The following is a 16750-nucleotide window of genomic DNA, read 5'->3' as shown; positions in this document are numbered from 1 at the left end:
CTCTTCACTTTTCTCTGTGCCAAAACACGCAGACTGTAATGGCAGTATGTGACTGTTCAGGTACATGTCTCTAAGGGTGGCACAATAAGTGCTTAAACCCTTAGAGGCCTTCCCTGGTCACAGTGCCCTTGGTACCCACGGTACCCTTTACATTGGGCTTACCTGTGGCCAGAGATGTGTCAATTGTAAGTACAAAGTCAAAGATACAGTTTTGGGAAATAACTCTGGCCTTGGGAACCTGATTGGCAGGGACCCAGGAAACATCAAGCCAAGTCGCTTCAGATGTCAGGCAAAAAGTGGGGGCTAACCATGCAAAAAGGAGGACTCTTTCCTAGACTCCTCCACCCCCACCAAAAAAGAGGATGAGGCTAACCTTTCCCTAGAGAGTCTTTATTGTCTAAGTGGAAAAATGTGGAAAGGCCATGTACATAGGCATGGGCAGTCCTAAGTCGAGGATTGTGGTTCCTGCAAGAAGCTAAGACCAAAGTTGTTAAAGGAGCGGCGTTTGTAGTTGATGGCAGTGCGTGTATCGCCGTCCTCGGAAGCTTCCCAGCCGCGGTCTTCTTCGTCCCGGAAAGAACATAGACAGGGTCGATATAGGAGCTGAAGCCGGTATGTGGGACATTGTTCTCCAGGGAAGTCAAAAGGTAAGGGGCGTTTGAAGTCGCTGCATTTTCGGACTTCACCACGTGGAAACTCCGTCTCCCATGGCTCCTCCCGTTCGATGGCTGAGAAAGACGTGCACCACTCCGTACCGCGTCTCCCTGTGTTTCTGGGAGCGGTGCATTCTAGGCTCAAATAAGGGAATATTATGATTCTTTACACCTCATCTTTGGAACGCCATCTCCCTCTGGAGCTTTTCTAGGCCCCAAGGAGGTGAGTGGGTTGCTGTAGGAGAATTTGTCCTCTGTGACGGTTGGGCCATCGGAGTCAATGTATTGGCGCCGGTCGGTGTTGGCTGATGACGCTTTAGCGCGGACTCACAGTACTTCGGCTCCTTGCCTACAACGCATTCTATGATCAACGGACTCCCAATTTGACGTCAGCAGTCAAAGTCGCCTCTCCTCCCACAGCCAACGTTGTTATGGTGACGCTTCGGCCTCGTATGGTGTCGGATGCGGATTCGCCTGTGCAATCTGAGGGGATTGTACTATTTGTGGCCTCTTTCCAGTTAGAGGCATTGGAAGGTCCACCTGTATCGACTGGAGCTCAACTTCTTCAGCCCATTTCCAAAAGATTCACTTGGAGGCGAGCTGGATTACAGCTCTTGGTGAGGCTAGTGGGCTAGATTCTCCGCCAGCCTCAGGGTTGCTTTCTCCCACTAGTCTTTCCACCGACAAGTTCTTCCTTTGTGGACATGCTGTGGAAAGTGGCTGCAGTTTTAGACTTGTCACTGCCCACGGTGCAGAGGTCTACAGACCCTTTGTTTGAAATCTTTTGCCAGGGACAGATGGGAGAAGAGCCTGTTCATCCGTGTAGGTAGTCCTTATTTGACTTTTTATTAGGTACTTGGGCTAAGCATGAGTCGGGTGTCTCTGTGGACCGTGATGTTACACGTAGGCATTTACCTGTACGTGGGGACCCAGTTTGTTTGCATAGATATCCTTCCACTAGTGGCCTGGTGACTCAGGCTGCAGCGTCTTCCCAGGATGTAGATTCTACGCCTAAGACCCCCGTGGGTAAGGATGGTTGGAGTCGTGATGCTTGTGGTAAGCATATATTTGCTTCAGCCAGCACAGCATTGAGAGCCACCAACGCGTCCTGTATGCTCGGGCGCTTTTCTTATGCCGTATGGGATTCTTTACAGAACATGCTCTTCTCTCTTCCGGATAACCTCTTTGCTGAGGTGGGCAACTTGATTAGAGAGGGTCAGCAGGCGTGTCATGGACACAACAGATTCTGTGGGTTGGGCCATGGCATCTGCAGTGGCGCCAAGGCGTCGGGCTTGGTTGGTATCTTTGGGTTTCTCAAGGGCTGTCCAGTCGGCTTTGGGCAATATTCCATTTGATGGATGGATGGGATTTAATTGTGCAGGCCAAGAATTTGAGGGTCAGCACGAAAAGTAGTGGCGAGAGGGGGAAATCCTGTTGTGTCCCTCTCTCGATAGGGAAAGGTACCGAACCTGTCCCATTAACATGCACTGTCGCTACCGGTTGATTGTAAAGAAGTGCCACCCAATTTCGAAATTTCAGTCCGAACCCAAATTTAGCCAAAGCGGTATCTAGAAACATCCGGTCTATGGCATCAAACGCCTTTTCGGCGTCCAGGGACAATAGTACCTGTTGACTTGTTTGGGTCCTCACCTTCATTAGCCTGTTGTGGGTCGTCTTAAGAATAAGACGAGTAGGGCGACCTGGTATAGATCCCGACTGGTCGTCGTGAACTAGCGCTGTAATGACCCCAAGGAGTCCAGTCGCCAGGAGGCGCCTAAAAGGGGGTCAGGGCTCCCGCAGCGTGGGAGCTCATTACCTCTACTTTGGAAACCTTGCACCAGCACTTTTGTTACTGTGCCCGCACTCTGCCCGCAGCTGACCAGGGAAGTGCTCAGGAGACCGGGCGTACCGCAGACGGTAGAACTACGACTCCCAAGATTCCTAGCCCTCTGGGGGTGGGTGGTGGTCGGCTTGTAGGGTTTCCCCTTGCCTGGGGATCGGGGCTCCTCGCCCTGTCCATTGGACTGGTGCCCTGTGGGACCCTCGGTTATGTCCAGGCTGGTGGGGTCTATTCTCCGTTAAGGAATCTGTGGCTAGTAGTCTCTATCAGATGTACGAGTTACTTACCTTTGATAACGATATATCGGATAGAGACTACTAGCCGCAGATTCCTTAAAGTAGAATTATCCCCAGGCGTGAGACTGGATCCGGAAAATTTTTGCCCAGCATCCCTGCATGCCAGGGGGACAGCATCACGCTCCTCCGCCAAGGCGTCGCCTGCATACGTGACGTCAGCAAGGTCATATAAGTCCCCAACCGGCTTGCCTACGTCAGTTTTTTCCTTTTCCACGTGCAACGCAGATCCGGTTCATGCTCGGGCCTGTTTGGCCTTTCCCTTCTTTCCCTCATGTGTTGTGGGATCAGTGTGTTAATGCCTTCGGGCTTCAAGTCTTGTGAGTCTTGTGGGTGCTTGATGTCGGCGACGGACCCTCACCTCCTTTGCATGTGCTGCTTGAGGGAGGACCACAGCTCCACTGATTACGAGGCGTGCCAGCGGTTGAAGCCGAAGTCTCGGCGGGAACGCCAGATGAAACTTCTGTCGGCTCGCATGTCCAGATCGGCTTCGTCGCCTCGCTCAGCTTCTGTGGACGGTTCTCGGAGCGGCCGGCATAGTCGTCATCCTCATCCCTCTCCAGTGCCGCAAGAGCATAGCTCGCCTGTGGGTAAGTGTTGCAGCTTGTCCCCGTGGGCTGATTTCCTGCCTGTTGGTGGCGTGGGCTCTCTGCGGGTGATGCTGCCCCACGTGTCATCCCCCATCCACCGTTCCCTGGTGAGGGGGCGTTGAGAGCCCAGATGGAGACATATGCGGCAGCTTTGCCGGCCTCACTGGCTTCTCTTCCTCCTCCTTCATCTCCTGGGATGTCGGCTGATTCCTTGCGCCGTGCGGGGCCCTCCGCGGCGTCACCAGTGGCTTCGGCCCCAGCGCTGGCTAGTCCGGAGCTGGCTCGAAGGATGTGGTGCTGTTGGGGTGCGGCCCTTTTGGGTACCCACCTTCGGACCACAACGCCTCTGCTTCACCGCAAACTCGTGCAGGAGTCCTTGTGGTGTCAAAGGAGGTCGCCGGGGCTCGGGTCGCATCCCCAAGCCCCTCTCGGTCCTTTGACAAGGTGGTCCTGTCTAAGTCCGAAGTGACGCTGCTACAGCGCCAGTAGCTGGTGGCCCTGGCGGTGCCACAGGGGTCGGCAGACCTCTCTTGACCCGTTTTGGGTCGAGCTGGAAGGGGACCCCTCGCTCCTCTCCTGGACGGGGGACTCCTTGTGGGTCCCCTGGTCCCTCTCATCCCTCCATGCAGACGGATGTCTCCCCGGAGACCGAGTCGGACCTGGTGCCGCCGTGGGGGTCTGTGACCCTCTCTCGTCCCCCCATGGGCCGAGGCTGACGGGGGACTCCTTGTCGCTCTCCCATGGCTTCTCGTTCCTCCACAGCTGCCTCGTTGGAGGTCGAGTCGGCGCCGTTCCGGCCCTAGTCCCCGGGTGGAAAGGTGGTGGCCAGGCCGGCGTCTCCTGTGGTGTTGGATGACGACGCCCTGCTCCAGGTTGCGGATTGTACGGCACAGGACAGGTGTCAGATTGTGGATTCGTCCTCAGACGTTCCTTCTTCTCCAGAGGCTGTGCGCTTGCTGGTGTCGTCCTCACCGGAGACGGGCCGCCGCATCGTGGCATTCTCCCCGGCGTCTTCAAAAAACGTCTCCTTGCTGTCACCGCGGCCTTCGCCAGAGAAACCACCAATCCCCACTCTTTGGCTCCTCTTTCTCCCTCTCGGGCTTGGCCCTTGCCCACTCCGGTTGGTTTCGGGGGCGGCTGCCTTAGCCTACAGTCGTTGCCCACGGAGGAGACGCTTTCTCCTCCACGGGGCCCTACGGAGGCTGGTGCGGCCTTTGCTTGCGCTGTTTCCACGGCTGTGGGGATTCTGCGCATGGAAAATCCGGCTGCCCACTTCCCCGCGGATCACCTCTTGGAGGTTCTCCACCAGGGCCCTGGTGGACGGGAGCTTCTGCTCCCCTTTAAAGGTTCGCTCACTTCCTCTCTGACGGGGGACTTGGGGACGCCCCACCCGGGGGAATCTGGTGCCCCAACACCTTCTTCATCGACACCTTCCGGCGCCACGTGACCCGGTGTGTCTTTCCCTCCACTCCTCTGCCAATGGGCCCTTGTTGCGGACTGCCTTTCCTTCCCTGCCGTCGCTGTTGACTCTACCTTCCCAGGAGGCCCGTTGGCTGGACTCTTGGGGCCGCAATATGTTTGCTTCAACCAGTGCGGCACTGCGGGCTCTTAACACCTTATGTGTGTTGGCTAGGGCCACCTCTTGTTTGTGGGACTCGGCGGAGGACCTTGGATTCGCAACTTCTCAAGAGGGTGCTGGCATTGATTTGCGGCACCATGCGTTGGATGGCTGGGAGTTGGCGGCGTTTATTCTTCACTCCGCTCTGGACATCTCCGAGGTGTTGGGTCATGCCTTGGTTTTGTCGGTGGCCCTTCGCTGCTTTGCTCGGCTTAGGGACAGTGTGTTCCCTGAAAATGTGCGGGAACGGCTGATGGATCTTCCTTTTGATGGTTCCCTTTTGTTCCACACCCCGGTGGAATCGGCCATCCGGAGGTTTTTGGAGGGGCTTAGGCCTCCTCCTCCTCCTCCCCCTCCTCCTCCTCCTCCTTCTTCTCTCCCTCAGTGACTGGTGAGTTTATCTAGCTTTTGGTGATCCCTTTCCCTCTGGGGCGAGTTGCCCTTGTGGTTCTAGTTCTGTGTGTTGATGGCCACTCGAGTTCTCCTTGTGGAAGCTGTGGTTCTGTTGGCTGCTGGATGGCCCTTCCTTGCTGTGTGTTTTTGTTGGATTACCTGTTCCAGGTTGGCCTGAGATAAGGTCTCCTGTGTTTTTCCTTGGGCTGATTGATAAGCCCTCTGCGACTTTTCCTGTTGACCTCTGCTGCAGAAGTTCTTCCAAAGATGGTTCCCATGTTATGGGACTTAACTTACCCTATGTGGGGTAGTGGTAGCTGTTATATAGCTTTTGCTATGGGAGGTTGCTGTCGCCTGTGGGCTACTGCTTTCCTTAGCGTTCATGTAAGGTGCAGGTGCACATGGTTGTCTGTGCGGACCCCTCGCTGAGGTGTGTCCAGGCTCTTCTCTGCTTTCATGTTTTCTATCTAGGAGACTGAGATGCTTTGTGTCCCTCCTTCTTCTTGTGGAAGGGGGGGGCCAGGCTGTTCTTCCTTCTTCCGACTGCCTTCTTGCTGTCGGCGCAGTTCTGTCTGGTCTGTTGCCTTCTGACTGTGGTGGTCTCGCCTTCTTTTCCCTCGTTTCCTTGGGCCCTCTAGGTTGTTCTTTCCTCTCTTTGCCCTGGCATTGGTTGGAGGTTTTGTTGCCTTGTAAGGGTGTGGGGTGCTTCGGCCTCCCTGGGCTTTGCCCTGGGTTGCTGTTTCCTCTTCTTCCCGCGCCCCCCTTTTGGGGTCGGTGGTGTTCTGCTTGTGGGGGTTCCCTCTTGCCTTAGGGGACGAGGCTCTTCGCCTATCTGTTGGACTAGTCCCATGTGGGACCCTCTGTTTTTTCCAGTCTGGTGAGGTCCTTTCGCAGACACTACTTCCCCGGGGGTATGGCTAGGGTATCTATTCTACGTTAAGGAATCTTCGGCTAGTAGTCTCTATCAGATGTACGAGTTACTTACCTCCGGTAATGATGTATCTGGTAGAGACGATTCTAGCCGCAGATTCCTTCACGGCCCACCCTTCCACCCGTTCTGCGATGACCTTTGGCTTGGTCTTCTGCACTCGCCTCCCCCTGGGTGGCTATGTCTTCTGTGAGTGCATTCTTTCGCTCTTTTGACAGGATGAATGTCTTGTTTCTTGTTTCTTCCTCCTCTTAGGCACTTTGGAGGATGGGTTTATATGTACTCCTGTGCCCCCCTGCTGTGGCCCAGGTTAGGGGCTTGCCTTCACTTTCTACCCTACCCTCCCTCCCCCCTTTGGCTACTAAGGGTTCTGGCCCCTCTGCTACCCTCTGCTTTGGGGTAATCTGTCCGTGCCTTTGCCCTTGTTCCTTTTTTTGGGGGGGGGGGGGGGGGTCGCACTCCTTTCCCTGCTTGACGGCCAAGTTATGAAATTCCCTGTCTGTTCAGATACGTAGTTTGGAGTGTCTGCTGGACTTTAGAAAACCCATCAAAACTTTTCTTTTTCCTTCAATTTAGTTCTCCTTGGTCTTCTCTCTTTTTGTCGGTGTTGTTCTGTTATGGTGGTTAGGCCTGTTTTCTGAGGCTAGATGCACCGGGACCCCCCTTTGCTGGGGCAGCTGTGCACTATATAAGCACTGATAATATAACATAACATAACTCTGTGCTGGGGTTCCCTTGGAAGTTGTCGTTCCTGTTTGTCTTGACACCAATTCCCCTTTGTTGTTCCTGGTTGGGGTTGTAGTCCTGCTACATGTTGACGGGACATTTTGCATGTGTTCCTTATCTCCAGCGGGTGCTGTCCGCATCCTGGCAGGGTGGCTGCTCAGGGCTGTGCTCTGTTCTTCTTTTTCTTCTTCTTTTCCCTGCCTTTGGCTGCTGCAGCGTTGACACTGCTCCTTATGGTGTTGTTCGTCACCATTCCTTTTCCAATTGTTCTGCTCTTTTTGCACACTGTTCCCTCTGCGTTGGGGCGCGGAAAAGTTATCTGGAGAAAACTGACGTAGGCGCGCCGGGGCAGGACTTATGTGACCTCGCTGATGTCACGTACTCGGGCGACGCCTAGGTGGAGCAGCGTGATGTTGTCCCCCCGGCGTGCAGGGATGCTGGGCAAAAAAGTTTCCGGATCCAGTCTCACGCCTGGGGATAATTCTATGTTAAGGAATCTGCAGCTAGAATCGTCTCTACCAGATACATCATTACCGAAGGTAAGTAACTCGTACATCTGGTAGAGATGATTCTAGCCGAAAATTCCTTCACGGCCAGCCTTTTCCCCCCGTTCTGCAAGGACCTTTGGGTTCTGCACTCGCTAGGTCTTCTGTGAGTGCATTCTTTCGTTCTTTTGACAGGGTCATTTGACATGCTCTTGTTCCTTCCCTCCTCTTTGGCACTTTGGAGGTTGGGCCTTGGGTGCTCCTGTGCCCCTCTGATCTGGTTGCCACGGGGTTGACCCCGGCGCGCAAGGATGCTTGGGCAAAAAAGAGTTTTCCGGATCCAGTCTCACTCCTGGAGGTAATTCTACATTAAGGAATCTGCAGCTAGAATTGTCTCTACCAGATACATCGTTACCGAAGGTAAGTAACTCGTACATCGAGTTCATGATGATCAACTACCAGACCATATACTTATATGGCTTTACTACACTTACAATGCCTAAGAATAGACTAGACACCGTAGGTGGCAGGGCTCATGCCACTGTACCCTCACCTGAGGGCTACTGCACCCTGCTAGCCCCTTCCATGCTCATGACGAGCACAGTGCTCGTGTGCTCATGACAAGCGGAGCTCGTCATGACCACACCCGTTTTAATTGTGGTCCAGTACAGGAGGGGAATCCTGCACGCAGCGATGTGGCTAGAGGGGTCACTTACCTAGGCTTCAGGCAGTGGGTTGCAGGTGTGGCACACGGGGATGTGTGACATGTCGGCTCTTCACTTTTCTCTGCCCCCAAACATGCAGCCTGCAATGGCGGTGTGTGGATGTTAAGGTACAGCGTTTCTAAGGTTGGCACACAAGGTGTTGCAGCCTTTAAAGGCCTTTTCTGGTCACAGTGCCCTTGGTACCCATGGTATTTATTTTACAAAGGACTTACCTGTGGTCAGAGATGTGCCAATTGTGGGTACAAAGGTACAGTTTTGGGAAAGAATGCTGGCCCTGGGAACCTGATTGGCACGGACCCAGGCCACATCAAGTCATAAGACATCAGATGTCAGGCAAAAAGTGGGGGATAACAATGCAAAATGGGGCACTTTCCTCCAGGATATATATGAATGTATTTATATGAATGTTTCTATACGTATATGAGTTTAAAATGTGCTATACCACTGCTATTTAATCAGATTTAAGCATGTAAATCTATGAAAGATCCAACTCGGCAGTAAGAAAATAAGTTACTTACCTATACCTGAAGTTCTCCAGTATCTTTCATAGATTGACATGTGACCCACCCTCCTCCCCTGGGAGGCACACCTTCTCTCTCAATGGGTGTTTATGTACCTTCGTGCTCTAAAAATCTGAGGGATGGAGTGCCTCACTGGAATGTTCCAAAGGGTAGTTCAACTTGATTGGTTGAAACCTAAATTTGGTCTCTTTTTAACCCCTCCGCTGCGCCAAACGTTCCGCGCTGGTGCGGAACTCTCTATTGCGCGGGCAGGGCCGGAACGTTCAGCAGACGTGCGCAGCACTACCGAGGTCGTGCATGCGACGTCCCCTGAACGAGCCCCACACGGAAGGGGTTAAAAAAAAGACTAGGTAATGTTACTAAACTGAAGGGCCTAGGGTCTTTCTTCATATCATTACACAGCTTTTCTAAGGCACTGTGGGACTCCTGGCTCGACGACTGGGAATGATTCAAGTCTACGAAAAATTCCAAAACTGGAGGACTACAGTTACAGGTAGCTAACTTATTTTCTTTCTACTATTCACCTGGAGAATTTTACCTGAAATCAAGTTTTTAAGTTTCTCCTGATTTTCATTTGTTGTCTTTTTATAGATCTTAGCTAAGAAAGTCTACACACTTTATTCCTTGGCCGTCCAGCAACTGTCAAAGCAGGATCACTACGACTTTGGCTTAAGAGCACTAACCTCTCTGCTCCGCTATGCTGGAAAGAAACGCCGGGTCCGACCAGATCTGTCTGATGAGGAGGTAAGATCCTGACAACTATTTCATTCACTGTTAAACCACTTTTTTGTTGAACGGGATGAGCAAATAGTGAGCACTTGTCACACTCAGTACTGTGAAATTTAGGTTTGCCTTATATTACCCTTTGTTCTCCAGGAGTTTGTTGGGATTGCCCCAAAGCTCACAATGTTAGAATGGCATCAGGCTCAATCCATTGCTTGTAAACACTTTTACATAAAGTTTTAAGGAAATACTATTTTTACATCTAAAAAAATGTTTTGTAAACCGTAACATTAGTCATAGCTTTACCTGGTATTTTGGAAAAGTTTTTTTTTTCTGAAGACATTTTTTATTGGTTTCAGCAAAGTAAAAGCAGAAACAATAGTGATCTATAACCTTTTGACAGAAAGGTGAAAGGATACAGATCGTGCCACACAGAAACACAGGAACAATACACTCAGATTAAACCTCTTCTCCCGTCACTTCCAATTGGATTGTTATCCATCAGTGTCAGTGGAGATGACATCCTCAGTTGTAAAAAATACCTGAGAGCCCATTGGATGTACAAACCTTCTAAGGAGTTCCACCCAGACCCTCCTCCGCCCGTTCATCATTCCTACATTTTTTTAAACTTCTCTCCTTAGTTACTGCCCATTCAGCCACATCCATCTCTCATCTCCCAGCGCTCTACACTAGGGCCAGCCTGGCCCATCCAGGTAATCACTGTATGAGGCTAGCTTAGTATATGGTGCACAATTATTTAAGTAATGCACCTTGCACTAATCTAGGCAACCCTGATGGTAATTTTAGCTATATTTGATACCGATAGAAAGCTATCAAAGTGGCAGCTGTGGAGAGCAGCCTTTAGGCTTATCTTGAAGGAGTGTTAAGCAGCTTGTTTTGCAAGTTCAACCTTAGGATATAAGTTAGAGGAGAGAGAACCATATAGTATATATATAAAAATACTTCAAATCTGATCGAGACTTCAAGCTGCAGATTGCTTACCGTAGAATTTTCTAGGCATCAGGCTGGATTTGGAAACTTTTGCTCGAGCAATGGCCCTTGCGCGCGCCTTCTGCTGGCTCCATTTGGCTCGACTTGGTGACGCCTCAGTAACTTATATATGTGCCACCCCGGCGCGCGGCCGTCAGTTCTTTTCTTTCCGTGCCATTTAAGTGCTGATCTGGGAAGAGCTATCCCTACCATCACTTTTTGACAGGCCTTTTTTGATTTTTTTGTTGACTTCAGACGCTTTTCCATCGTGTGTCAATGGTTGTCTTTGAGTAAGATATGATTTAAACCATACTGCACTTGTCTTCACGCCATGTCGGTCACCGATACCCACAAGCCTTTGGTGTCTCAAGCACAACCACGACTCAAAGTCGTGCTCGCACTGTCGGGCCATGGCTCCAAACTCCTTGTGGGAGTGGGCTGTGAAGCCCCTTGATGCCGGGCTGGGCAGTCGACACCATCCAACAAGACTCCGCGGAAATCCCGGTCCCGATCGAAGAAGAGGAGGTCGTGAGACCGCTCCCGGAGCCCTAAGTCCTCTTTCTCCCACTAGAGGTCCTCAGGACACTTGGAAATGAGGCACAAGAAGAAGAAGTCCAAGCAGACTTCGTCTTCACCTCGACTGTCGTCTGTCGACGAATGAGGTAAGGAGCGCCGACGCTCTAGGCACGGTTCTGCGAAGCCAGGGTCTATTCATGCCTCCCTCCCTTTCCGTGAGCCAGAGCAACCCCTGTTCAAATTAAAGAGCTCGAGGAGGCCATGCACCATGTTTTTGATCAGGCTGACCCCTTTGGTTAGCCTTTGGGCCCCAAGGGGTCATAAGTTGCTTCATCGGATTCAATGCTGTCTGCTCCGGCCACAATGCCGGTGGGACCTCAGGGATCTGAATCCAGATCCCAGACGACGCCAGTCGTGCCAAAGCAACCTTCCCGTGTGTCGGACCCAAAGTCGAAACCTACAGAGCTGCCGACGCTCACCAGCCGTTCCAGCACCATACTCATCCCTGACAACATAGAGTCGGATCAGTGTCGTTCAAGGTAGAATCCGGCGCAGGTAGAACCTATGTTGTAGCCTGAGCATTTTTATGATGTTTCTGGTACGGGAGAGGACTGGGAGGGGTCTATAGACCGTTTAGAATGCCAGGATGTGTCTGCAGAGCAGATGGACTGATATGAGGAACTTGGGGAATCCAGTGAACTGGATACATCTCCAGATACTGACATGCTTTCTCCAACACCTGTATTTTGAATTTTGAATTTACAGTAATTGATATAGCGCACGTATACCCAGCGGTTTCATGGCGCTAGAGGATGCTTAACCCAGAAGCTAGGAAAAGAGAAATTACTGGGGTGGGAAGGCATGTGAAAACAGGTAAGTCTTAAGAGCCCTGCGGAATTCGAGGTAGGAGGGAACAGATCTGATATGCAAGGGAAGAGAATTCCAAAAGGTAGGGGCTAGAACAGCAAATTTCAGACCACCTGATCTGCTTTTTTTAAATCGGGGTACAGAAAGAAAGAATTTGGCAGCGGAGCGGAGTTCTCTATTGGGACAGTAGACATTGATTGCGGATGAACGCTGGAGCAGTCCCCGCTATGGCCTGGAAGGTGGTGCAGCCCAACTTAAAGAGGGCCCGTTCTTTGATTGGCAACCAATGTAAAGATTTAAGTAGGGGAGTGGTATGGTGGAATCTGGGCAGCCCATAGATCAGGCGGGCAGCCTGATTTTGGACTAGCTGAAGGCAGCGGAGGGCATATACAGGGAGAGCATATACTATGTTCCCGTAGTCCAGCCGAGAAAGGACCATAGCCATTAGGATCAGCTTTAAAGCGGGGAGAGAAAAGAACCCGGGAGATTTTCCTTATAGTGCGGAGGGCAAAAAAGCAGGAGGAGACTACTGAGCTGATCTGGGAATGAGGAGTGAGGTGTTGATTAAGTGAAATACCAAGTGTTTTGACTGAGGATGAGGGTGTGGGGGGAGTGCCCAGGGAGGGAGGCCAGAAGTTGGGGGACCAAGGACTGGGAGTGCTACCAGTGACGACAAGTTCAGTCTTGTCCGGATTTAATTTAAGATGGTTGCAGTTCATCCAATCTCCAATGAACAGCATGACATATTGAAAGTTGTGAATACTAGCAGGGGAGTGAGAAAGGTGGAAGATAAGTTGGAGGTCGTCAGCATAGTTGTACACGATGACCTCTATTTGCTGTAGTGCAAAGATGAGTGGAAAGATGTAAAGATTAAATAATAAGGGAGAAAGAGAGGAGCCCTGAGGAACACCGCATTGGACCGGACGAGGGGGGGTAGAGAATTCGGCAAGGTGAACTGCCTGGGTGTGATCTATTAAAAAGGAGTTGATCCAGGTCATGGCTGGGCCCCCGATGCCCGCCGCCTTGACACGGGTGAGAAGGATGGAATGATCAACCGTGTCAAAGGCAGCGGAAAGATCTAAAAGAACGAGGGCCTGGGGGGTGTTGGTGTCTAACCCCTCTCTTAGCTCGTCCATCACGGAGATGACAACCTTCTCGGTAGAGTGCCCGGGTCGGAAGCCTGCCTGACGGGGAGCGAGGCCCCCACTCTCCTCCACGAAGGCGCTGAGAACCTGGGTGACATAGGCCTCAAGGACTTTGGCCAAAAAGGGGAGAAGTGAAATGGGGCGGTAATTTGAGGGAGAGACGGGGTCAGCCCCGGGTTTTTTTAGAATAGGGATGATGGTGGCCGCTATGTGGGGGACCGGTACGGTGCCCAGTTTAAGGGAGTAGTTCAAAAAAGTAAGGGGGGGAGAGGACAATCAGTGAAGATCTTACGGAGGACATGCTCCGGGGCGATGTCCGCAGGGGATCCTGACTTGACGCGGGTCAGCAAGGGGAGAAAAGTTTGTTTTGTCAGAGGGGGTAAGTGGGTCAGACTGGACGAAGTTGGGGGCGGCTGGGGATCGCAAAAGGTAGGGGAGGGTAGAGGAATCTTGGCCTTGATAAGTGCAACTTTCTCAATCAAAAAGTCATTGAGAGAGTTGCACAGGGGTTGGGAAGGGGGAATTTTAGGGGAGGCCCTGTCAGAAGAAGCCAACTCGCGAATTGTGGTGAATATTTCTTTTGGCTGGTTCTCTGCAGCGAGAATTCTCCCTGAGAAGTAGGATGTCTTGGCGAGGAGAATATCTCTTTTATATTCATTGAGGATGGAAGTGTAGCGTAGTTTATAAGAAGGGCAGTAGGCGCGCCTCCAAGCTCACTCTACTTGACGCACTGTGACTATGGAGGAGTGGACATCTTATGCCATGGTGGTAAGGAGTGTAGCTGAGGTCCTTGGACTGGAGTTTCCCTCTATGCAGGTCAGGACTAATCTCCTCACTGAAGTGCTTCAGATAAGGGCTTCCACCTCTGAACCCCTTCTGCTTATTAATGAAGCACTGACAGATTTCCTCCAAGCCTAGCACAGGGGCTGTTGTGAATAGGACAGTAGCATGCCGCCGTCACCCAGTCTGTGCAACCCAAAGTTCCTCCGCCAACACCACAACCCTGAAAGGTTGGTGGTGCAGGCTTTTACCTCTCATGGGTGCGTTCCCTTCCGCTCCTCCGGACAGGGAATCCAAGAGGTTGGAATCACTTGGGAAGATGTTTTCAGCCTCTAGTCTGGCATTGCTGTTGGTGAATACTGCATGCTTTTGGCAGACAGTTGCGCAGGTGATGCCACAAGTCCTGGAGGAGGCCTGAGCTGTGCTCTCCTAGGCAGGTAAGGGGAGGAGAGATGCATCAAAATCCACCATAAGGTGTGGACTTGATACAAGTGATTCACTGGACAGAGCGATTTAATCTACGGTGGCCTTACAGTGCCATGCCAGGCTTAGATCATCTTGTTGTTCTACCGATATCCAGGCTAATTTGATGGACATGCCCTTTGATGGATCCCATCTGTTTGGTAAGAAGGCATACTCAGCCCTGGAACAGTTCAAGGATTCTTTTGCTATGGCCAGATCCTTGAGCCTTTCTGCAACACCTTGTGGCCAGTCTAGCTTTTGGCCCTTTCGTAGCAACGGAAGGAAGTTCCATCTGCTTCAGCCCTATCCCAGCCACCGTCCTGCGCAGACTTCCCTGGTTGTGCTGGACATGGACGCGGTTCATTCCGTCCTAGTAATGGAAGCCAGAAGTAGTCCGCCATCCTGCCCTCGGCAGCCACAGCCTCCAAGCACTCCTAGACTGACTCTGTATGACCTCAAGCAGCTCACCAAGAAGGAAGGCCCACAGTACAGAGGAAGCAGTGAGGACGTTATACTTGGCAGAAATAGATGCTGGAGCTTCTTGTCGCCTGAAGATCTCTGGAGTGCAGAGCCAACAGGCCGTGGCAAAAGGCAAGTCAACGCGGTGCACAGGGGTTTGGTCCCAGCGGTTCCGAAGAGGGATACTGACCTCAAAGTTGCAGAGTACAGGTCAGGCCTTGAAGGAGTTGCAGAACCACCACCTCTGTTGCTGAGCCTTTCGAAGTTCGTGGGACGTCAGGAGCAGCAGACCGGTCAGCTTCATTGCGGTGCCTGCAGATGCAGGGGAGTGACTCCTACAGTCAAAGGGAGATTACTTCTGGTGTCCTTGATGCCCATAGGCCTGTCAAAGATCCTGGAAGAAGCTGAGACACAAACGACCAAGAAGACTTGCAGAACAGCGAGACCAGAAGCAGAAGGAGTCTTCCTTGGTGCAGTCCCGGTTTCAAGCGAAGTCCAAGTGTCCAGATGTTTGATGAGTGACGTGGTTTCATGCATGAGTCTTGTACCACAACACATCTGAAGAGCCACCCACAGGTAAGCCCTCAAGTACCCTCGGGAAAGCGTTAGAGCGACTCTAGGGTCTCTCCCAGAGAAGCGGCTGGACAAAGGGGATGATAATCCCATGTAGTTTGTCATGTTTAGCACCATAGCGGGAGACAAGGGCTCCCTTAGCAGGTTCAAACTGGAGTATGAAAGGAGGGCACCAAATGTACCCTTCAAAGCAGTGTGGTTGCTCTGGCAAGCACCCACACCCCAGCCCAATACACTTAAGTCCTGTGTGGGAGGTGGTCACACCTCCCTTTGACAGGAAACCTATTGCTCTACCTTTCCCTGCTCAAGCCTGGCTCAGTAACAGGATAGCAGATTCGGGTCTGTGGTCGGCAGCAGCACTAGTTTTCTGTCAGACCCTGAAAGGCTGTTACTGGGAGTACAGGGGGATACCCCAAGGGAGACCCCAGTAAATGAGATCATACTTCCAACACTGGAATCGGTGTTGGGGTATGATTGCTACTTGTTGGATACCAAAGATGACCGGTTTCTGTGCAGCAACTATATAGTTAGACATCTTGTATTGACTGAAGTCCACTATATGTTTTATAATGGCTGACCGCACTAACAAAGCCCGAAGAATTGAGAATCGACTCTGGGGTTTGTAAGGGTGTCCTGCTCATGCTGGGGCACCCTCTCACTTATAACCAAGCACACTTCCCTCAGGACTGAAGAGCCTGCCATAGGGGTGACGTATAGGTTTTAATTGCAGTGACCTCCGATATAAGGAAACATATCTGTTGGGAGAGGTGCAAGTACCAACCTACACAGGCTGCAATAGCAGGCCTGTAGTCTAAGTTTTTAGTGGACTCCCATGGGTGGCACAATGCAGGCTGCAGCCCATTGGAGTCCCCTAGTGTACCTATGCCCTGAGTACCTTGGTACCATATACTAGGGACTTACAAGGGTACACCAGTAGCAAATTGTGGGTGTACAAAGGTAGTTACTCCAGTATTGGACCTTTCATAGATTCACATACCTGAATCATTTCCCCGTCGTGGAGACGGGAGTCTCCGGTATATAAAAAAGCAATGCTTAGCAGTATAGCTAACTGAAAAAAGCCCTTTTGTAACCCATAACCTTTGTTATGGAAAAAAGGGACCAAACTTTTCCCTTAGCCAATCAGAGCTCCTCACCCACTAAAACCCTCCTGAGAGAACCTTTTGCCCCTCAGATTTTCAACCAGCACGTTGTGCTAGGGAGTCTCCTTTGAGCTTTGCTCAAACTCTGGATTTCTAACTTTTTAGAAGCTTGATTTCATTCTATTTTCTTTTTTTTTTATTTTTTTATTTTTGGAAACCTTTATTGTGCATAAACAGCGAACAAATACGGGCCTACAACCACCTGGCCGGCCACAAACCTGTAAGCACTGTTGCAAACCATACGGTACATCGACAGTAGGGTGATATTAATAGACAATCAATTGAAGTTACACTGGGCCATGC

At 51.4% G+C, this 16750-nt stretch overlaps 1 protein-coding gene across 1 annotated transcript in view; it reads left to right on the top strand.

Moving 5' to 3' along the window:
• Nucleotides 1–16750, top strand: part of DNAH2 (dynein axonemal heavy chain 2) — a 2538822-nt gene that overhangs the window by 1235646 nt on the left and 1286426 nt on the right. The window contains exon 40 of the mRNA XM_086946066.1: nt 9364–9516. Coding sequence (XP_086802192.1) covers nt 9364–9516 — 153 coding nt within the window. The remainder of the gene's footprint in view (nt 1–9363; nt 9517–16750) is intronic.

This window comes from Lissotriton vulgaris, chromosome 12, assembly GCF_964263255.1.
Source record: "Lissotriton vulgaris chromosome 12, aLisVul1.2, whole genome shotgun sequence".
Classification (NCBI taxonomy): Eukaryota; Metazoa; Chordata; class Amphibia; order Caudata; family Salamandridae; genus Lissotriton; species Lissotriton vulgaris.
The sequence above is the reverse complement of the archived record's forward strand: the minus strand, read 5'-3'. Positions and strand labels throughout refer to the sequence as shown.